Source organism: Setaria viridis, chromosome 5 (genome assembly GCF_005286985.2).
Source record: "Setaria viridis chromosome 5, Setaria_viridis_v4.0, whole genome shotgun sequence".
Classification (NCBI taxonomy): Eukaryota; Viridiplantae; Streptophyta; class Magnoliopsida; order Poales; family Poaceae; genus Setaria; species Setaria viridis.
The window spans coordinates 44,674,088-44,695,787 of NC_048267.2; the positions used below are offsets into that span (position 1 = coordinate 44,674,088).

Consider the following 21,700-nt stretch of genomic DNA (forward strand, 5'->3'; position numbering starts at 1 on the left):
TTTGAATCTATGTGTTTATTAAAATGTGCTGCTGCTGCTGCGCATTTGTATATATGGATGCTGCTGCCGATTGTTAAATTATAGCAAAAACAAAAGTTTTCTGATGCATAATTTTTCTATGAAGGAGCCTACTGCACATTTCTTAGGTTACTACAATTGCCTGTATACTGACTGGCATCTCAGATGTCATGGCCTCAGCTGCCATTTCTTAGGTTAAAATTTGACGTCAATTTACTGGAATGACCTTCATGGTGGTATTCTAAGCTTAGGATATAGATGTTGCTGCAGGTGATTCTCAATATGTCATGTACTCATTCTCTTATTCATAGTTTCTATCACGGCACTAATTTGCATATCTGCCTGACTGTAAGCAGTGAGATTTCATTTGATCAACCCGTTTAATCCTTACTAATTGTTGCTCGTTGCTAATTGCCAGCAATTATACACTGATGTCTGCTGGATATGTACGATCAGATGGCATTTGCTGTACTGGATTCAATCCTCGCAGTTTTTTGCTCACCGCTGAAAAATGCAAGCTTTGATGCTGGTGTAATGGCCATGAAAATTCTGGTGATAAATCCCAGCTGAAGCTGGGCCAAGGCCTCACAGTGCGGCGCTGATCCTCATTGCCTCGGCGGCGCGCATGATGTCTGCCAACGACAACTCGCCGCCGGCGGTGGAGGCTGCGGCGGCCACCGCCTCCACGCCGCGGTCGCGGCTGCCCCGGTGGACGCGGCACGAGACGCTGGTCCTGATCCAGGCGAGGCGCGCCATGGAGCGGCGCGCCCTGCAGCTTCCCGTGCGACCGCGGCCCAAGTGGGCGGCGGTGTCGGCCTACTGCCGGCGCCACGGCGTGGAGCGCGGGCCCATGCAGTGCCGGAAGCGCTGGGGCAACCTGTCCTGGGACCTCAAGAAGATCGTCGCTTGGGAGGGGAAGGCCGCCGCCGGCGACGGCGCTGGCGCCGCGCTGCCGCCGCCGCAGCAGCATGAGTCGTTCTGGGACATGCGCGGCGAGCAGCGGCGCGCCAGGCAGCTGCCGTCGTCGTTCGACCGCGAGGTGTACGACGCGCTCGTCTGCGGCACGCCCGCCGTCGCCGAGGACGCCGCCGCCGCGCTACCGAACTTCGGCGACGGCGAGCTGGAGGGCGTGTACCGGCAGCCGCCCATCATGGTCATGCCCATATCAGGTATGCATCAGTAGTCGCTCATCCTGTCACGTTCGTGCAGTGCTTGTGATTTGTCGTGCATCAGCAGCCGTATACAACGTAACACGTTTCATGTTTTGGTTGTGTTCCATGCAGCAAGGAAGTATGAGCCACCACCTGCCTCCTCTGAACACGAATGCTCTGGTCCAGGTGCGCAGGAATTGTGTCATCAAAATTACACGAGTTATATCACGTGATTTATGAAGAAATTCATGTGATCCAATGAATTTGCACGATAAGTTGTTTTCTACGTACATCTGACACTGACAGCTACTTTGGTGCACATTTTTGTCAGTGACGGAGAGCGACAAGAAGGCCGGCGCGGCGGCGTCGGACAAGAACTCGACGTCGCAGCACGACGGCGGCGGCGGGTACAAGGACAGCGACGCGACGTTCGTGGCCGGCGAAGCAGAGGGCACCACGACGGCGACGCCGGCGGCGACGGTGAGCATCGGGAAGCAGGTGATCGAGGCCCTGGAGCGGGGCAACCGGGCGCTGGAGCAGCAGCTGGAGGCGCAGAAGTGCAGCTGGCGCGCGGACAGGGAGCAGAGGGCGGCCCTCCTCGGCGCGCTGGACAGGCTCGCCGGCGCCGTCGGCAGGATCGCCGACAAGCTCTGAGGAATGCCAGTGTGATCTGACGCCTCTGCTGCGCCGGTCGTGAAAAAACTAAGACCTTTGGCGTATGTTACCGGATTATTGGAGCTGTGAATCACGAACTGGCAACTCTTGGATCTTGATGATGAAATAACGTGACCTTCACCCACATCTATCATGTGTCTGCTGAAATTTGCGCCCTGGCGTGGCCGCAGGCTCGGTCGGCACTGACAGCCGGGCCTCCATTTTCCGCCACTGACAGCTCCACCCCACCGCCAGTGAACATCTCATGGCTGGGGCCGCCACCGACGGGAAGATCACCGCCGCCTACGCGTTGGCGGAGAGCCGCGCCCACCGCCCACCACTCCGTGCCTCATCTCACCAGTAGTCGTCGCTAAACAACATGAAGTCTGGTCTTCCTCACCATAGCACACCCCGTAATGGTGTCCATTCAAGTTCAGTTGGTTCAGAAACTCATTTTTCTGACAGAGTGTACACCAACACCAGCGAAGCCCATCTGATGCAGCACGGTTGGATCGTGCTTCTGCACGCGTGGAGCATTTCGTCGTCCGGTCCCCATCACCGGATCTCTGGGCATCTCATCCTCCGTTTCTGTTCGTGTTTGGACCCTGGGAAGGAATGATCGCACTCCTGCTGCTGCTGGTGCGTTCAGCTTTTCTCTTTTCGAAAGGCAGCCGCACCGATCCGATCTTGCCATCTTTGATCCCTCTCCCTCTTATGATTAGCAGCAGTGCGTGCTTTACCGACTGAATCCAATCCACCCCGATGCCTTTTTTGTTTATCCAAAACAAAATCCATCATTTTCTTTTTCTCGCAGCTCAAACACTCAACCAGTCAGTGTTCGTTCATGTTACTGACCAGCGACTACGGCTCAGCGACTGTGACACTGAATCACCGATGCAAGTTCGCGATTCCATGTCTTTTCTTGTGCTCAGCTCAGCTCAGGCCTCTCAGTTCCGACAGTTGGTTAACTCTCGCGAGCATCCGCACGTGAAGAATATTCAGGCGACGCGACAGACACAGGTGCCAGCCGCCGGTCGACACGGCCGGACCAAGCAGCGCCAGTTCCCTAACGCTTCCCCTGTCTTTCCTCGTCATCTCGGCCTCCGCGATCGCAACGCCCATGAAATTCTCTGCAGCATGGCACCGACGCCCGTTGAGCCCCGGCACGGATCCGGTTCTCCGGGCAGGAGGGGTCGTGGTGGGCTGCACTGATCTGAACGTTACGTTGCCGGACGACGAGACTGCTGGCAGGTGCTCGGCAGACGGCGACGCCAAAGGGGATTTTTGTTCGGCAACTATACGTCTATACGTGAGATGACAACGCAACAGTGAGGAGGCAGGATAATGCCTGAATGAGAATGAATATGCAGAGATGTGGAGGATCGGGGAGCACGCGCACGTGCATAGCATTTACAATGGCAGCCGCATTACAATTACTACAGCTACATTATTTTTCTGAATACAGTAAAAAAATAATGGCAAAAGGAAAAAAAAAGCAAGGAAAGAATTACAAGAGGATAACAAAAGGTTACAATTAATATTTATATAACACATACTCCTATAGGTGTGGTAGTATAGACTAGTATACTGCTAGCTACTACGAGGCGTAGCATCCCAAGAACCAGGAGAGCGTCGTCCTGCCATGACCGGGCGACGCCGACGACTTGGTCTCCCAGCCTGCCGCGAAGGGATTCTTGTGCTTCCTCCTCTTCTTGGTGTGCGCCACCTTCCCCCTCACCGTCACCTCCTTCTTCCCGAAATCCACCATGTAATCCAGCAGCCCTGCTAACCACACAAAGCAAGCACGTGATGAGCAAGAAAGCGCGCGGCTGTACATCGGTGATGCGTAAAGAACGATGCTTTAGCAGCCTACTTAAACGATACGTGTCCTAACAAGTGGTGCTGATTGATGGTGCACTACCTGCATTGACGAGCTGCGTCCTCTTGTTTTTTTCTTTTACAATGCGTATTTCATTTTTGTTAGAATGAAGCTTTGAGAAAAAAAATACACTTTATGTGATATAAACGTATAAAGGTGTAAAATTCTTTGTTGGTCAATAGGTGTTGTAATTTCAGACGAGGTGAGTATCTCAGGTCAGGTCAGGGCAGTGATTGATTGAGATGCTCACCGTTCATCTTGGAGACGACGTTGGCGACGCGCTGTCGGCAGTGCGAGCACCCCATGTTGGCGCTCATCACCACAACCTGCACCTGCATTCCCACCAGTTTAATTTGTTTATCAATCGCTCGTACTTTCTCCATCAACACTACTAAGTACGTAGCATTCACTCTCCATGTCGAGCGTCATTATATTGCCAATGCCAGCCATCACCGCCACCCCCAACTCATCACCCAGCCGTATTTGCATTTGCATTGCTTCTACGCAACTAAGCCATGGACCAGCCGTGGCCACTGATCCACTCAGCTTGCACGGACGCTTGTTAAAAACGCCGGCCAAGTTGGGTTAGCCTTCGCCGTAGCTGTTGATGATGATCAATTATGTGAGGGCCGGGGTTAAGTGCTAGCAGTCCTACCCTAATTAAAAAGGGTAGGTGACTAATGCCGCCTCTCTCACCTACCCTTTCCATCATCCATACTGGAATTTACTCCATCCGTTTCATGTTTACAAGGCGTGCGAGTATATCAAGATTTAAACTTCACAATCTTTGACTAATAATTTAACCAACAAATTTTTTTATCTTTAATATAAACTTGACATGGTTACTTTCCAATGATTATAAGTCTATAACCATAACTAAGATAATATTAGATAAATGAATGGTCAAAGTTTAATTTAGAAGACCGTACCATGTCATATCACGGCTTGTAAACAGGAATGGAGGGAGTACTTAGGTAATCACCCATAATTAAACTATCTGTGAGGAATATACCATACAAAGGAGGGAAAAAAACATGATACAGTATAACTGTTCTGTTTCTCTCTCTGAAGTCTCAAGTCACATGGCTGCCACTTTTGAACCCTATTGTTAAATTGTACTCCTCCTATCAGGCAAGCAGCAATAGGATAGCACATTGCTGATTTGCTGTCCCTGACTCTGCATGCATGGCTCCATGGCAGCAGAACATAACAATGTAAACACATGCTAATCTATGGCCTATTCAAGCCACTTGCATTATAGTACGGATACTGTATCACGTGCAGTGCCCGGGCTGGGTCTGGTCGCATGCGTATATGCACGCCTACCGTTTGTGTTTGTGATCTTCTTGACTTCTCTTCGTTCTAGCGATCAGGCCAAGGACTCTATCAGATACCATTGCCAGCAGCTGCTGCTGCAGGGCAAGTGCATGCGGCCGTGTGGTGCCTCTCATCATCCCTTGCTGTCGGCTTATTAAAATTACTGGGAGGATGTGTGGATGGCTGTGATGGCATTAACGTCTCTCCAAGAATCTTGAACAGAAGGAATTTTTTTTTAAGCAGAAGCAGTGCCTGAATTGTGAAAGATCTTAGCGGCTTTGTTGTTTATTCTTCCACAAATCTATCTTAGCAATGAGGGAATTCTATTTGATATCCAAATCCCCTCGTCCAAAGCATGTTTGCAGGATGCTGAAGGTCCATAAGTGCGCATTTTTAATTCAGAAGATGCGAAGAAATGTCCAGTCAGAGCTAAAGCTAATAGATTACTGCCCCGGCGAACTGATGGCGAAGTGGTGGACGGGATCAAATGGCAGGAGATATATATTTTATATATATTTGCACTCACGGTCAAAATTAACGGGGTGCACGCACGTGCGTCAGTTTGTCACCCGAGACGCGTTGCTGGCAGGCAGAAGGTTTGCTGGGATGAGAACGCATGAACGAAGGGGATGTTTCTGACTGATGATTCCGTGTACGTATCGTATAGCATTTGACTGCATTTATAAGATGCAGAGTGTATCCGAATGGGCATAGGAAAAGAGAAAACGACTCTGGGTTCATCCATTGACCTGCAGAATGTTAACATCCAAAACGACTCTGGGTTCAAGCTCTGATCCAATGGTCGAGAGGAGGAGAGATGAACAGCTAATGTTCAGGTCCAACGGCTAAGAGACCGACAAGTTCGTCAGGAGGAGCATTCAGGCATGGCGGCTACAGTGTCCGCTCCGACCCTCGCGAGGATCGGGGACGACGCTGCCTGCCACGCACGTGATGCTCGCTCATGCCGAGTTGTCCACCGCACGCCCATGCCGCCCGCCATGGTCAAAGCTGGAAACACTACTCCACGGGAAGGCGCCGAGATCAGTGACGCCTTCACCTTCGTGGCCAGACAAGCAGCTCGACCTCCCAGCAGCTGCTCTGCAGCTGGAGCTGTGACCAAGCCAAGCCCAGCACACAACACGGTAGCACACACCAAGCATGGAAGCATGGTCCAACTCCTAGTCTCATACAGGCTACAGCTTCTGCATGCGCGCCCGGTGTCCGCTGCCAGATTCTTGCCACCGCTCTCCATTTCCAATTTCCAGTTTCCATGTGAAGAAATGGAATTGGATGGATCATCCTGATTTCCAGCCTGAGATGAGAAGTTTGCTTCTATTCCCATCCAGTGCAGAGGCTAGAAAGCCTGAGGAAGGAATTGTCCTCCTGCTGCTGCTGCGGCAGTGGAGTTGTTTGGCGGATTGGCACTAGGCCACTAGCGAGACTTTTCACCTTTCCGCTAAAAGCCGGGCTGGAGGGCAATAGCGATGGCAAATGGGGTCTCCTGTGCCTTGAGAATCCAAGGATGCACCTGCATGCGTTCCTCTCTCGATTTGCGGGGGGCAGTGGGGCACAGAATATGTGGATACTGTCTGTCTAAATGCAGTGAGGGATAGAGTAATTTAATATATAGCACCGATGAAGGATTCCACTGAGAAAAAGGTGAAGGAAGAGGTTCTGATGGCTCTGTTGTTCAGGGTTCAGAGAACTGGGTTGGGGAAGAGCAAATGGCTGAATGAGCAATGGCGTCAAGAAACGGCCAGTTGTTTGAGGAGCGGAGCCTAATGGCTTCTGGAATGGCAGGGTTTGGATCCTCCTCGAAGCAAAAAGAACAGAGTACTTCAGAGGACGGCTCTAATTTGGCAGATAAACTAATGGCACCTGGGATTTCACGAACTCTGACGAGAAGTCATTGCAGATTTCTAGATGCTGATTAGGCGATCAGCTAACTGACCATTGACGAAAAAGAGGGGGAGAGGGAGAGCGTACCGATGGCAGGGAGAGGTCCTCTGCAAATCTCAGAGCTTGCAGCTTGCTTGCTGTGCTGCTAACGGTAGCATCCGACGAAGCACCCAAGCTCCTCTTGGACGATTCGCTCCGTGTCTCCTCCTCATCCCCTCCATGCTCAAGCTCCATGTCCATGGCGGCCTGTGGCTCCCGTTAGGGAACACCACCCCCTCTGTCCTCTTGAGCTCCCCTTTTTCTTGCAGAATGACAGCACCAAGAGCTTCTCCTTTTTATACTAGCAGTCCTCGGAGAAGAAGAAGAGAGAGAGAGAAAGATATGAACAGTTACTTGCCGAGGCCACCCACTGAAGAAAGGCCTACTATTTTAAGCACCTGTGAATGAAATTAGGCGCAGGATGAATTGAAGGTGAACTACAGAAACCATACTTAATTTGATGATGGATTCCCTTTGCAAAGACCCACCCGGTCCGGTCCACTGTATCATGGTCATTCACTTTCATTGGATGACTAAGATTATATGATGTCACTTGTCAGGGAGTCTGGTGGCGATTTCCAACTGAAGGTGGCCCACTTTGTATCGGATTCCTGCCTCTTCTGTGTGCCTGTTTTTTCCCCCCCACTCTGTCGGTTTACAGTGAGAAATTAAGAAGTCACCACATCAGAGAGGTTACTTGCAAAGGTAAATAACTCAAAAGTAAAAAAAGAAAGGCCTCCAAAGTCTAAAATGGCCGTCATGGAAGGTGAAATGTGACATTAGAACAACAGAGTACACAATCAGGAAGAATCATCCAGAATCCATATGCTAATCTATTGTTTTTTAGTTAGAAATTTAGGATCTTGTAAAGTTTTCTTCCTGAAACTGCTAGTGCTATGTGTATTTTTACCTTGTATAGGTAGGGTTTACAGAGAAAAAGGGGTTCCAGTTCTTAACACCTTATAGCGTGATGGTTATATATTGTACTAGGTAGAGTTGATAATGAAAAATAAAGGGGCAGAGGAACAAAAGTTGCAGTGACATAAAGGTAGAATCAAAGTGCTCTTTAGGTACACTATCTCTGGGCATCTTTAAGTTTAATACACTGTTAGCACGAAATGATTAGCATACACTGTAGTACTGCTTCACCCTTAAAACGTACAACAAAAAGGCCAGGATAAGAGACACCAAGCTACTGCTATTTAAGTGGTAGGCAAAGAGGAACTATCAATCTCCGAAACCCCAAGATCATCGCTGGCATGCATTCAGTGTTCACCTATACTGAAAGTACGATGGGTTTGAACCAAGAAGTAAGATATGACAAGGAGGGAGACATACTCCATAGAACCACTGAATGAAATTCCATCTTCATGTCTCAGGGCTATCAAGTGGAGACTTTATTTTAGAAACATAAATGAAAACTTAAAAATCAAATGGTCCAGGATCTCCAAAAATAAAATGACTGAAAACTCATTGACCCTGATTGATGTCGTATGCAAGACTAACCTATAAATTTGGATAAGCCGCTTTCATTTTCTTGATGCACGTAGCATGCATTGTTAAGGCCAAACCGACACGCTACCTAATAACCTTGAAAACTGTTAGCAGCTAAATAGTTAAAAACATAGGGTGCCAAATCGCCATTGATAGCTGAATGCATGAAGTACCCAAAGGAATTTCAGAACAACGCTGCAAATTCAATGTAAAGAATAAGGGGAGGGCCTCTGCCCACCTACAACCCTTTCTGAGCACGCTACTGACCAAAGATTGCGCTTTCAAGTTTGTTTCCATGTCAGCGAGGACAAAAATCTCCACTTCGAGCATTACTAAGACCTGGTTTGGTTCCTCTGACTTATTTTTAGCACACGTCACATCGAATGTTTAGATACTAATTAGAAGTATTAAACGTAGATTATTTACAAAACCCATTACATAAGTGGAGGCTAAACGGCGAGACGAATCTATTAAGCCTAATTAGTCCATGATTTGACAATGTGTTGCTACAGTAAACATTTGCTAATGATGAATTAATTAGGTTTAATAGATTCATCTCGCCGCTTAGCCTCCACTTATGTAATGGATTTTGTAAATAGTTTACGTTTAATACTCCTAATTAGTATCTAAATATTCGATGTGACACGTGCTAAAAATAAGCAAAGGAACCGAACGTCCCCTAACAACGTGTAGCTTACAGAGTAATATGCGCTCTCAGCATATTTGTAGGTGTGATGATGTTGACATCTGGATGGTGGACGAAATAATCTCCAGAATGAGCAACACAGAATGCTTCACGTCTCTTGCTGAATCATGAATATAACTGTCTCTGTAGTTTCTTGAAAGTTTTTTAAAGCCACTTGGAAAGCAGGAAACTTCATATTTGAATGCAAAAACACTTGAAAACAGTTGCACTTGAGCACAAGAAAAACGCATAGACTATGCTCGTGCAACAAGCAAAGAGCTGGTGACGACTTGTCAAGAAAAAAGGGCTTACTGGAAACTAGTTGCGTACCACAATTGACAATACGATACAGTGCAGATTATTAAGACAGATGAAAAAGTTACATTTATACCAAGATGCCGTCTAATTTTATTGTAAGTTGCCTATATATGATGTATACATCTTAGCCCACCAAAAGGTTTGGACAGATCCGGGCTGCACACCGAGACGTATCAACATTTGGACAGATTCGGGCTGCACACCAAAACGTATCAGATATGGAGACTATGGTGCAGGATGGCGTAGTCTACATGGAGTCCAAGGGACTAGTCGAGGACAAAGAAACTATTCTTCCTAGTCGGAATAGAATTCTCTGGTCGAATCTGACTACTACTCTTGTCCGCTCCCCTGGTATACAAGGGAGGCAGAGACCCCCTCCAGATAAGTTCAATCCAATCCAGAGACGTAGGGTATTACACGATCTAACGGCTCGAACCTGTCTAAATCGCGTGGCTACGTACACCATCGAGTTCCTGATATCGGCGACACCCACCAACCAAAAAACTCTACCTCAGGTACTCCGACAAGGACCAAAATATGCTACTTATAATCTAACATTTCCTTTGAATGTAGCAATTTACAAGGCTGAACTGAGCAGAAAGATATCCAGCACACAAGAATTGGACCAAATTCAGTCTCTGGTTGGAGATTTTTATCAAAATCCAATTGTTGTGTTGGAACTGTAAATATCACAGTGCTGACATTTGAATGAATGTATAGGTTTAGCTGCTAGTAAAGACAGAAATTAATTACCTAACAAGCCTTACAAGATACCCAAATAACAAGGAAAAGGAATCTTTAGTGTATCCACAAAGTCAGTAGCACTTAATTGATACTGTGCTGATATGGACCTTCAAACAGCTTAAGAGGGTGACTACAGAAGACATCATTCTCTTGTTTCTACGTCTGCAAACATCATTCTGATATCGAGACAAATCATCTCAATAGAATTATCTAGCACTGACAACGATATTTTGGACACCCTGTCACAAGGAAACACATATTATTGGTTGACGAAAATGTATTTCCTTTCTTTGACAATAATGCAGTGTCGGCAGAATCACCCAAGAGAGATCATTTACTCAACGCTCCATTAGACCAAATGGATCAAAGTAGATGGTGATTGCATACAATGCTCATCAAGAAGCAACTAAAAGAACAGAAGGACTGATCAACAGATAACCCAACTGGAGTGCATGTGGCAGTGTAAATGGGCAGTTGATAGCAAAGTAAAATAATCATATGGTAAACCTTGATTTCAGTTACATTAATTTCTCATTTGGCCTTGTATCATCATTTCATGGTGAAAAAACTCTTTTTTTTTAACACCTGACAGTCTTAATTTTCAATTGGTAAAGCATTATAATTAGGAAGCGGTGATCAAACAAATCTCTTCACAAAAGACAATGAATGGAAGATTATTAACCGAGGTAGGAAAAGTATTTAAAATGGGGTGATAAAGACGGGTGGAGTCATTACAATTGGGCTATTGACTACATCTGCTACTATACATGCGTTAGTGTATGATCCTTGTAGGAAGGGCACTTGGTTCCAAATGCCAGGACCCTTTTGGTATAGCAAGATCTTTGATTTCAACAACAATGAAAGCAGGAACACGATGGGAAAAGCTGAGCATTTCAGACCTTGGAATCCACCTTGTCAAATGGAAATCTTCCATTACTACCCTATGAAAAAAGGTTAAGCAACCTTTTACCCGAACCAAGCTGCAAACATTGACTCCATTTTCATCAGAGTAGTCTGAGAGGATCTCAACCATGCGAGGTTCACATTTGTCAATATCAGTGCTATTCAAGGTGATCTTCCAATTTTTGTACATTGCCCATATTTCCCCTTTCTTTGGGAAAATACGGTAGAAAGATCTCTTTGCACTCCAATCACACTCTACAGGGTGAGAGAATTCCCAGACATCCTTGTAAGTGGTTTCAGTACCAGCACGAAATACCCCAGAAGCAACGGGTAGACTATCTTCAACCCACCGTATCTCTTCATTAAGCATAGGGTGAGGCTCCAACTTCAACACAAAAACTGAAGTTGATGAAACCACACGGATTATTCTGACATAAGACCTAGGCATTCGATCTCGAGAATCAAATACAGCCCATATCTGGCCCTCCAGAAAATTCTTGGGTGACAACTTGTTATCGCAGCTCATCATGGCTTGCAATGGGGCACCTGAATCCATTTTGCTTGTTGAAGGATTTGAGGATTGTGCAACAGCAGCTTCATGAAAGCTGTTTGTGTCATCATGTAAACCGGAAAGCAACAAAGGAGAAATACATGCCAATGCAGTTTCTTGGTGCAGGTTTTCCGGAACTGCAGAATGTTCAAGCTCGAACATAATTCCAACCTCAGGAGTAAATCTGAAAGAAGGGATCATGTGAGAAAACATGAGCAGATTGTCGCTGTGTATTTGCAGTAGACGCTCTGTTCCACTCTTCAAATGCCTTTGGAAAATGCTTCCATGTCCATCTACCTTTACCAAGTGTGCAACGGTGCAACCTGATTCTTTTGAATAACTAGTAAGAATTTCAACAATATAGAAGGCGCACTTCTTCCACATCCCAGGATCAGTGTACCACTCAATATCCCAGTCACTGTATATGGCCCATACCTCACCTTCCTGGGGATATACTTCAAGATGTTGATTCAGATTATCACTGGAAATTTGATGGCAGAAAATAGTTGGACAAGTTAAAGAGATTCGACGTTCTTCTGTGGCAAAAGTTCCACAAACCAACGGCAAGCCTGCACGCGACCATTTCTTCTCTTCATGAGATTGCAGGCAGGGCTCAAACCATGAGACATATAACTGCATCTTATCCATCAATACTTTAACTATCAGTGCATATCTGCGAGGAAACCTCTCCCAGTCATATGCTGCCCAAACCTGGCCAGTAGAAAAATTCTCTATCGCCCTGTCTTCTTCGAAGTTATGGTATTCATACTGTTTTCTAGAGCAGTGTTCATCTTCCTTGGCATCTGACGGATCATCAAAGCGGACATCCAAATCTTCCTGTGAGGGCAACGCGCAATAAAGATCATCTTCACAGACACTCTTTTGCTTCTTGTCAATATGGCCATCGTCAGGTGACTGCAAGTCACCATCATCACCTAAGCAAGGATCCACCCTCTTAGTTCTGGAAGAACTAGCCACATTTGAAAGATGGGAATTCCTCTCTTCAAAACATGACTTGTCGGTGGTGCGCTGAACATGTGAGACTGCATTGCTTGTAAAATCCGCTGTCCTAGTATCCTTTGTGTGAAGACTGTTTAGCTTGTCAGAGTGGACCATTGTACTATCAGGAGTTGGTGCGACAACAACACCAGAACGAACAAACCGAGCAAAAATGTCCCTGGAATCGAGCCCCTCTCTCTTCTCCGGATCAGACAGCACCGCGTACGCCTCCCTGACAAGCCTGAGAGCCAATTCAGCACCGGGCAGGTCGGCCCCGATCGGCTCCAACTGAGCCACAATGCTCCTGTACCGCGCCTCGATCCTGGCAGCATCGTCGCCGGGCAGGACCTGGAGGACCCTGTACCAGTCCACACCACGGCCGCGGCCGGCGAGCGTCTCCCCGGCGGCGCAGAGGACCTCGAGGACGGGGAGCATCTCCAGTGCGCCCTCCAGCCTGGGGTTGGTCTGCAGCGTCTGCAGTAGCAGCGCCCTCGCGCCGGCGTAGTCCTGGCTCCGCATCCTCGCGGTGATCGCGTCCCGCTGGGCCGCCTCCGCGTCCCCGTCCTCCATCCTGCATCGAAATCAAGCTCAGAACCAGCGGGTAGAGGCGGAATCCGATCAGAACGAAAGCGTTCCACCGCAGATTCGAATGTGAAAAACAAATTAGCCGCGTTTGAGCCTGTGCATTTGATTAATCCGCCCCCGAAATCGGGGAACCTGATCGAGCGGAAATGGGGATCGGTGGTTGGTTGGTTCTTACCGAACCGATCGATCCTGCTCCGCGTGTGTGCAGCTCCGAGGGGCGGATGGAATTGGGCGAGGAAGCCCTAAACCCTAGCACCACCGAGCCATGGATTATCTCGCCGGATGAACACAGCCGAGCGATCTCGGTGGATGCAACTGCTAACGAAGGAATTTCAGTGGCCAGTTGGTTGACACTCTACAGTCTACACTCTTCAACAATAAATATGGGCCTCGAAGGATAACGAACGCTGGCTTCGCGGGCTGGCCCAGGACTCATATGGGGAAGCTATTAAGGATCACACCTAACGGCAGCCCATCGTCCTCATGGGCTAAAGAGCGTAGCTCCTGACAGGTCGGCCCACCACACCCAAACAAACCGCCGCGCGCCGGCGACCGCGAGAGCGGCGCGGCGCGCGGCCCGCTTCGCGGGACGTGGATGACGGGGTGCATAGGGTCCCCACATGTCAGGGTCACGTCGCGGCAGCCGAAAAGAGGCCCGAACACAAGCGGCGGGAAAAGGGAAAGGGCATCTCAAAGTACGGGCCCGGGTATAATTACCCGGCTCCAGCATCCGTGCTTTTACTCCACTAATCCTCCCCCCCCCCCCCGAAAGCAAGCAGCCAAAAGAAAGTTTTTAGTCCTTGCTGTTCGTCAGATTACGGAGCAGTAATTGTAGGTTTGTAATTCTACTAGGGCCACTTGAAAGCAGTCTCATTCGGTCATTCCTACCAGACAGTGATCAAAGAAGTACTGCTGGACACCAGAGAGTTTGATGAAACTCCATTAACCAGGTGCTGCTGTTTGGGCGAGTCAAGTTTTGGATTAAGCAGTCAACTCCTTGCAGGATTACAGTGACATCATTTCAGCAAGCTTGTGTGTTTTGACCATTGTTTCCCACGCGGCAGTAATGGCAGTACCGAATCTGGAAAGGAAAATTTTACTGGAGTGCTGCCGGTATTCCAGGCGAAGAACGAAAGGAAAAATCACCAGCAAGACTGTGGGGAGAAGCGACAGTTCTCACTTTGAGGAAGGACAGGTTAAAAAAAGAGATTCGAAACAGTGTGGGCAATTGTGCACGGGCATCAAAGCATCTCTGCTCCGTCTCGGGCTTCTCTCTCCGCGCCCTCCGCCGCTACAGCCACGCGACGCGATGCACCCCCCGCGCCCGGAGGGGATATGAGAGAGGTGAGGGGTAAAAACGGGAGAATTCAGAGAGAGAGAGAGAGAGAGAGAGAGCGGTCGAGTCGCGGCGGGGGAGAATGTTTGGCTGGTCCGGTCGCTGTGCCTGTGCATGGTGGATGCGAAGCCAAGCCGCCTGAGGCTGAAGAAGAGGGAGGGGTGCGCCGAGAAAAGTCTTGGCTTTTAGCTTTAGGCGCCCACACCAATGCCACACTGCTCTGCTCTCCGAGTAACTTATTGCAAGCAGTCACCCAGGTGAGCGAGCCGGCGAGGGGCTCAGCTTTGGATAATTCTTGCTCCCTGTCGTTTCGGTTTGAAGCTTTCTGGAGGGAGCACACGGCTCGGTATCAGTGAGAGCCTGAGAGTTGATAGTAAGCGAGAGCAAAGGGGGGAGTTGGGATTTCTCTCGCGGAGATCACGCTTGCGGAGTGTGCTCTCCGTGCTGTGGCGAGTCCCGCTAATCTCGCTTGATTTCTTGGTGGTGGGAGGCGACAGGTGCGTGAGCCGCCTGCTTGGGTGCTTGTGGGAGGTGAAAGGAGGAGGGAGGGGGTTTCTTCGCTGTTGTCTCTGTCCTGGTTCTTTTCGTCAGGTACTTTTCATTCCATGTTCCACGCCGCTCTCGCCTTGGGCAGCTGCCTTTCCGTCTTGTTTCTTGCCAAATTTCTGTTCTTAAGATCACGAGGACCATGCACAAGTTGAAGGTATGCCAGTTCCTCGCTTGTGTTATCCTTTGCAACTCCAGTTCTCCTTTGATTTCCATGGAGGAAAACTGTAGGGGGGTATGAGTGACGGTGGGCGAGAAGTAAGCGAAAACTAGCATCTTGAACCTCCTTTGATCCTGCGCATTGATCGTTTTCCCCCCTATCTATCCCAAGTAATTTTGTTTGTTTTTCCTAGCAAGTTTTGTTCTTGTTTCATGGAGCAACAATTTAAGATGACGAGCAAGAACCCTACCAAAACCCCGCCGCTCCTGGCCACCCTTCTCCTCCTGCTCGCCTTCCTCGCCCTGTGCGCGCCCGCCGCCTCCCAGCCGCTCCACTCGGAGCCCATGGCCACCCAGTCCCCTCCGCCCTCACCCGCGCCGCCGCAATCCAGGATTCCCCGCGCGCAGGTCGGCGGCGCCGCGCGCCTCCGCCGCATCGCGCTCGGCGTCCTCTTCGGTTCCCTCTCCGGCTTCCTCCTTGCGCTCGCCTTCCTCTATGCCATCCGCGTCGCCATCCTCCACGCCAAGAGTGCGCCCGCGATCGTCAAGGGCCCTGTCTCCTTCACCCCTCAAATCTCCCCCAAGAACCTCCTGGCCGCGCTCCCCTCCTCGCAGCCGCTCGCCCATGGTCCCCATGGCAAGTATTACAAGCTGACCCTTGACAATGACCTCACCGTTGCCGTCAAGCGGCTTGAGGCGGCCAGCCGCCCCGAGGCCTCGCCGTCAATGTCCCCGAGCACATCGAAGTCTGACATGAGGAGGGTGCAGAGGCAGCTTGAGGCCCTTGCCCGGGTGAGGCACCAGAATGTAATGACCTTGAAGGCGTATGTTCGTGAGGCTGACCGCCTTTCACTCGTGTATGACTTCATTCCTGGGGGCAGCCTCGAGGATGTGATGAAGAGGGTGAGATCGCAGCAGGTCAGCCTTAATTGGGATGCCAGGAGCAGGATTGCTGTTGGGATCGCCAAGGGGTTGAGGCACTTGCATTTTGATTGCAGTCCAAGGATACTCCATTGCAACCTCAAACCTTCAAACGTTATGCTGGATGAAGGCTTTGAACCAATATTGGCAGATTGTGGTGTTGCAAGGCTGATTGCAGCAGGTTCAGGTGATCCAGAATTATGCAGTGGCCTCTATGCAGCTCCAGAGTGCTACCAGAGCAGCAGGTAAACATACATGCATTACTACTTCAGTTTTTTTGTTGATTTGTTACCAGTTAAATCCCTGAATAAATATTCTTAGCCCCCTCTTGGAAAGCATGAATTTCAGAGCAAAGAGTAGAATTCTTGCAGGAAGGTTGAAAATGAAATCCCACATTCTAAGGGCCCTTAGCTTATTGTTGATGCTTTATGATACAAATCAATATGCTTTCAGATTTATCAATGCCTTCACCCTTGTATTGAATTTTGAACCAAAGAAGGAAATTTAAATCGAAGTGATAATCTTTTAGAATATCAGCTCAATCTTACCTATGTAGCATTCTTGAATGCGTTCTCATCATCTAACATTCTCACTGAATAGAAGGTTACCCAAGAAAACATATGTTGTAGATTTGAGCAGTCTGGTGTTGGCTATCAGATGTCAACTGTTCTAGTAAAAATCTCGGACCATGCAAATAACTGAAGGTGTTTCATTGTAGAAATATGAAGATAAAAAAGGCCTTGTTGAAATCTGTGATGTATGCGGTGGTGTTTAGTGTTTTCTTTTCGCATTGTCTAGTCTAGTTGACATTGTAGATTTAAAATATAATACTGTAATGATTTTATCAGATCATACTTTACATCTGAGTGACACCAAAAGCATCCTAGCATCATCTTTGAAAACCTAGTGGCAGTTTAACAGATCTCCTGTTTGGCAAAACAAATGTTAAGACCCTTTATTTGCTTACTCTTCCATGTTGCATCAACAGATTCCTTCAATAAAATTACTAATTCTCTTATCCCCACTAGACTCAATTGACTTGTGGATGCTACCATTAAGTTTTCCTAATTACTATTGTTAGTCTTCTTTATCATGAAATGGTGAGAAGAGTAACAGAGAAGGTATAAAGCATAAAAATGATGATTATCCCTAGGGATTAGTGAAGGTATCCAACTTTTGCTTTTTGCGACATGAGAATCTTTACTTTGCTAGAGGACCTCCATTTGCCTGCCCCTGCCTTTGATACTTATGCTTTTCATATATTCCTGCGTGAGGGCATACTGAATACGGTCTGCTCCCCTTTTTCCTCTTAAAAATTATAACTATCCTTTTTCATTCAGACCTTCCACATCTCCATCAGAGAATAAATCCTTTGAGGATTGGCATTCTGATTCCGTAGTTCATATTCCATCGACTTTTATGGAATGCCTAGCTATGCTAGTAAATTTTCGACGGTTAATTCCTAAGCAGGTACTTTTACGAGACTCAAATATCTTTCTCAGAAAAAAGCAGGCTCATTTATCTCAAATAAATAGAAGGGTCTGAATGATGCGTTGTTTCAGCCATGGTGGATTTAAAATTTACGCCCCTTGAGTTGGAAGTATACTGATTTTTTTAATATAATTGATCTTCTTTCCTGTACAAGTACTGTGGTCGACTTTGTTTATATATTTCCTTTGTGATTATCTAATACCATAATGACTTGCTCGTGTAGGTGCCTTATCTCATATAAATTCAACTAATTGATGGTGCAGGTACACAGATAAGAGTGATGTCTACGCCCTTGGCATGATCCTGGGTGTGCTGCTCACCGGGAGAGACCCAACAGATCCTTTCTTCTCCGGCGAAACTGGGCAGGGTGGCCTCGCCAGATGGCTCCGGCATATTCAGCAATCTTCGGATCCAAAAGAAGCACTGGATAGTAGCATCGTAGGAGATGAAGGGGAAGAAGAGGAGATGCTTATGGCTATTAGGGTTGCCATTGTCTGCCTGTCGGATTCGCCAGTGGATCGGCCATCCAGCGATGAGCTCGTCGCGATGCTAACGCAGCTCCACAGCTTATAATCATCTTCAATCATTTCTTGAGAGCTGCATATGTTCTTCCATCATGGCACTGGCACAGCGCTAAATCATGTTGGATCAATGCTTATTGCTTACTGCTGCACAAGTGAGTGTGTGGTAGTAGCTTTCAGTGTCTTGGGCTGGAGTGTCCAAGCCAAATGGTCCACAAGGGAAGCAACAGTTTCAGAATTACAAACATGCAGCAGCTGCTCCCTGTGATTTGATTCAAAATGTAGCCACATGCTGGTGGCTGAGCTTCCTGGGTTGTTCTGCCCATGGAGTTGTGAATATGTCTTTGTAGAAAGCTCTGTGGCATGGATCTGTTGCTGTAAGCTGTAGAAGGATGATGTGCTTGTGAATTGAGATCCATTCATGTACACCGGCTCCTCCACTCTGCCTGTGACTATGATGCCTAGTATTTAACAGGCTGTTGGGCCCAAGTGCTCAACTGTTTCCACGGCATTTCTCTGCATCTCACGTGTTTGCAAGGGCCAAGGGAGAGCACTGCTGTGCTCATGAACTGCTGGCCACTGTGCTTGACTCCATGTGCAACTTGTTCATGTAGACTCTGATAGGCTCTTTGACTCTGTCTGACACTGAAAAATAATAAGAATCCTATGTGAGGCCGGACCGTTGGTAAAATTATCTTCTTGTCCCTGGCTCTGGACTGGAGAGCTTCAAGCACCATTTCAGAAGGCTTTATTGCCACCCAGCCTCTTTGTTTCGCAACCTCCTGCCTGGCTCCCTCCCTGTGAGGCTGTCTATGACTGGACTGCAAAGGCCTGAATGGCATGCATGGGCCTTGTGAAAATTGTGAGTCCTGCACAGTGCAGGCAGGATCAGGATGGCAAGGCCTGCAGCGATGCAGTGCACCAAGGCCTATTGCCTGGACCGTGTGTCGAGCAAAGCAAGGTGCTGGTGGTACAATGCAATGCATGCCAGTGGGCCACGCGTGCAACACGAGAAGGGGCCCAGTGGCAGGACGAGAGAGAGAGGAGAGCATCCAGCATCGCACAAGAGAGAGTACAGCATGCATGCCGCCTTGCAGGCTTTGCATGTGGGCACTGAAAGGAGCAGCTGTTCCCGGTGGCCAACCTTTCCATTTCTTTGGTAGCAGAAAGATGAAATAGGACCATAGGAGAGGAACATGTGCTAAAGAAGGGGCATGCGGTAGGGGAAAAAAAGGGTACTAGGGGGACTATGTCGAGCTTTTCTTTCTATCTTTATTTGAAGTTACAGGGGCTTCTCCTCTTTCAATCCAAAGCCATGAACTACGTGAATCGACTTTATGTTTGGTGAAATTAGCATCATTTGGGGAAATGCTTGGCACACAAACTTTTGGTTCATATAAGGGATGCTGCTCAATGATTCAAGGTACTACTCCTTCGGTTCCAAATTATAAGGTATTTTAGCGTTTCTAGATCCGTAGATATTATTATGCATCTAAACATAAGTTATATCTAAGTGCATAACAAAATCTATGAATCTAAATAATTTAAAACGACCTATATTTAGAAATCGAGGGATAACATTTTAATGTCTTTGGTTGCATAACAAATGGGTTATTATGTATGAACATCGTGCCCTAGAGAATTGGATATATCGTACTCCTACCATGGGGAAGCATGAGATGCGAAAGAGCGAGTATAGAGCCCTTTTGGCAAGGCTCCAAAAACCGCTCCACTCCGGCTTCATTTGAAGCTCTACCAAACACACAAAAATAAAACAGCTTTAGGGGAGAAGCTGGGCTGGAGCCGTTTGAGAAATGAACTACGCTGAAGGAGCTGAAAAAAATAGCTCCTCCCGGCTCCTCCTCCACCTCGCATCAAGGAATACGAAACTACCCCGTATTCATCAAAATCACACATGAATTACCACCCAAGTCCTATGCTCCCTGTGCAGGCTTGGAGCAGCGACGGCAGCCGGCATAGGCGCGTGGGCCCGCTGGTCCTGCTTCGGCCGGCGCCGGCGTGGCCATAGCCATGTCGCCCGCGGCTCCTCCAGGACTTGGGCAAGCAGTAGCAACGACAGCCGACAGGCGCGGGCAGCAGCAATGGTAGAGCAGCAGCGACAAAGGAGCATCAATGGCGTTGGAGCAGCAGGCTGGGAAGGCTGGGAAGGGGCGGTAGGGAGCAGCAGGCCGGAAAAAGGCCGGCGAGGAGAAGGGACACGAGGGGCCGTTGGCCTGTTACGAATGGATGAGGGGAAAAAAGGAGTGAGCAAGGGAGAGGCCGGATAAGGATAGAAAAAATATGCGAAAAGAAAAGGGAAAAAAGAAATCATAAATCGGTATACAAGTATATTCATTAATCCTTCTTATTCATATGAAATCATACTATATATTGAGGAGAAAAGGAAAGTGCAAATTGGACATTTGACATGTTTCATCCATCAATGAAAAATAGGAGAAGCTTTCTACCAAATGATTTTCAAAAACAGTTTCAGCTCCAATGAAGAAGTCGCTTCATCGAAGGAGCTGGAACCGGAGCCGTTTTAGCAGGAGCCACAGCTTTGCTAAATTAGCCCATAATTGGAGAGATGGAGAGCAATGTGAGCCTGCGTAGGCAGGCATGAGGGCCCAAGCAAGGAAATGACGGCGTGCAAGCAGCAGCAGGAGCAGCAGGCCGGCCAGCAGCGGCCATCCATGATCCATCGGCGGGGGCATCGAGAGCGAGGCAGACCCGTGAGTGCCGTCCAGTGGGGGATGTGTGGTTTATCAGGCCACGGGCTGTACGGCCCACAGAGACGCATCCCGGAGAAAGAACTCCCCGCCCGTCGGATCCGCAGCTGGACGGCCCGGATCAACCTCACCCCTCGGATTCACCTCGGTATATAGAGAGCGCGCATGGGGCATCATCATCGGATCCGCGAGGCCGAGCCTGTCGGGCCGTACGCCGGACGACGGCCCGCTTTTTACGGTCGCCGGAGTGACTGACTGATGAAACTTGACAGGGAGAGAGAGAGAGAGAGAGACTGGAGAGACCACGTGTGTGCTTGGTACGCTCCTGGGCTCTCTCTCTCTCCACCCCAGAGCGATCATGGTGGGCCGTCTGCTTTGTTCTCTGACGGGGGGCCGTGCTTAGCCTACAGGCGAGTGGGCCGGCGCGTCCCCAATCAGAGGATCAGATTGCAGCCGAGCAGACCATATCAGATCGGATCAAATCGGGTGCACGCGTACCTGTTACGTACTCGCCATTACTACGGTGACAACTATCCGGCGTATGTACCCACCGATCGTTGTGGTATGCGTGTACATGTACGGTGTGTATACTGGGGTGGTCCTGGCCCGGCGACGCGGAGGGAGGGCACTCGCTCAGGCACAGTACTCGGCTACTCGCACACGTCTCCATCGGCCTGTAGCAACAAGGCCGGGAGGGGGCCGGCACGGGCACGGCCTCGGGCAGGCGTGCGACACGGCGCCACGACCTGTCGGCGTCTGTCC

The 21,700-nt window shown here is 48.6% G+C and overlaps 4 protein-coding genes across 7 annotated transcripts; 2 read left to right on the forward strand and 2 right to left on the reverse strand.

Annotated features, from left to right (window-relative positions):
* Positions 1-151: 151 nt before the first annotated feature.
* On the forward strand, positions 152-1,970 carry LOC117858148 (trihelix transcription factor ASR3). Its single transcript, XM_034741160.2, has 3 exons — positions 152-1,187; positions 1,302-1,355; positions 1,501-1,970. Exons 1-3 carry the CDS (start codon positions 644-646, stop codon positions 1,821-1,823), a joined length of 921 nt encoding a protein of 306 aa, XP_034597051.1. The 5' UTR covers positions 152-643; the 3' UTR covers positions 1,824-1,970.
* Positions 1,971-3,198: 1,228 nt separating this feature from the next.
* On the reverse strand, positions 3,199-7,385 carry LOC117859064 (uncharacterized). 2 transcript variants are annotated; one of them, XM_034742238.2, is made up of 3 exons: positions 7,006-7,385; positions 3,953-4,034; positions 3,199-3,608 (listed from the first exon to the last, which is right to left on the reverse strand). In XM_034742238.2, exons 1-3 carry the CDS (start codon positions 7,156-7,158, stop codon positions 3,421-3,423), a joined length of 423 nt encoding a protein of 140 aa, XP_034598129.1. In that variant the 5' UTR covers positions 7,159-7,385; the 3' UTR covers positions 3,199-3,420. The 2 variants fall into 2 exon arrangements, with proteins under 2 accessions (XP_034598129.1, XP_034598130.1); XM_034742239.2 differs by having other exon boundaries at positions 3,199-3,605; positions 7,006-7,381.
* A 2,746-nt stretch (positions 7,386-10,131) lies between these two features.
* On the reverse strand, positions 10,132-13,599 carry LOC117854567 (uncharacterized). 2 transcript variants are annotated; one of them, XM_034736794.2, is made up of 3 exons: positions 13,411-13,599; positions 11,098-13,221; positions 10,132-10,437 (listed from the first exon to the last, which is right to left on the reverse strand). In XM_034736794.2, the coding sequence occupies exons 2-3, from the start codon at positions 13,218-13,220 to the stop codon at positions 10,341-10,343; spliced, it is 2,220 nt and encodes a 739-aa protein (XP_034592685.1). In that variant the 5' UTR covers position 13,221; positions 13,411-13,599; the 3' UTR covers positions 10,132-10,340. The 2 variants fall into 2 exon arrangements, with proteins under 2 accessions (XP_034592685.1, XP_034592684.1); XM_034736793.2 differs by lacking the exon at positions 10,132-10,437 and having other exon boundaries at positions 10,848-13,221.
* A 908-nt stretch (positions 13,600-14,507) lies between these two features.
* On the forward strand, positions 14,508-18,635 carry LOC117858060 (inactive leucine-rich repeat receptor-like protein kinase CORYNE). 2 transcript variants are annotated; one of them, XM_034741044.2, is made up of 3 exons: positions 14,508-16,442; positions 17,538-17,667; positions 17,952-18,112. In XM_034741044.2, the coding sequence occupies exons 1-3, from the start codon at positions 15,490-15,492 to the stop codon at positions 17,961-17,963; spliced, it is 1,095 nt and encodes a 364-aa protein (XP_034596935.1). In that variant the 5' UTR covers positions 14,508-15,489; the 3' UTR covers positions 17,964-18,112. The 2 variants fall into 2 exon arrangements, with proteins under 2 accessions (XP_034596935.1, XP_034596934.1); XM_034741043.2 differs by lacking the exon at positions 17,538-17,667 and having other exon boundaries at positions 14,526-16,442; positions 17,952-18,635.
* Positions 18,636-21,700: the final 3,065 nt, after the last annotated feature.

Bases quoted from the DNA above. Each gene is read 5' to 3' on its own strand.
- LOC117859064 (XM_034742238.2), bottom strand. From the start codon at position 7,158: ATGGACATGGAGCTTGAGCATGGAGGGGATGAGGAGGAGACACGGAGC. The intron at 4,035-7,005 runs GTACGCTCTCCC...GTGGGAATGCAG, and splicing joins AGGACCTCTCCCTGCCATCG to GTGCAGGTTGTGGTGATGAG. The intron at 3,609-3,952 runs GTGAGCATCTCA...TTGTGTGGTTAG, and splicing joins CGTCGTCTCCAAGATGAACG to CAGGGCTGCTGGATTACATG.
- LOC117858060 (XM_034741043.2), top strand. From the start codon at position 15,490: ATGGAGCAACAATTTAAGATGACGAGCAAGAACCCTACCAAAACCCCG. The intron at 16,443-17,951 runs GTAAACATACAT...TTGATGGTGCAG, and splicing joins GAGTGCTACCAGAGCAGCAG to GTACACAGATAAGAGTGATG.
- LOC117854567 (XM_034736793.2), bottom strand. From the start codon at position 13,220: ATGGAGGACGGGGACGCGGAGGCGGCCCAGCGGGACGCGATCACCGCG.
- LOC117858148 (XM_034741160.2), top strand. From the start codon at position 644: ATGATGTCTGCCAACGACAACTCGCCGCCGGCGGTGGAGGCTGCGGCG. The intron at 1,188-1,301 runs GTATGCATCAGT...TGTTCCATGCAG, and splicing joins CATGGTCATGCCCATATCAG to CAAGGAAGTATGAGCCACCA. The intron at 1,356-1,500 runs GTGCGCAGGAAT...CATTTTTGTCAG, and splicing joins ACACGAATGCTCTGGTCCAG to TGACGGAGAGCGACAAGAAG.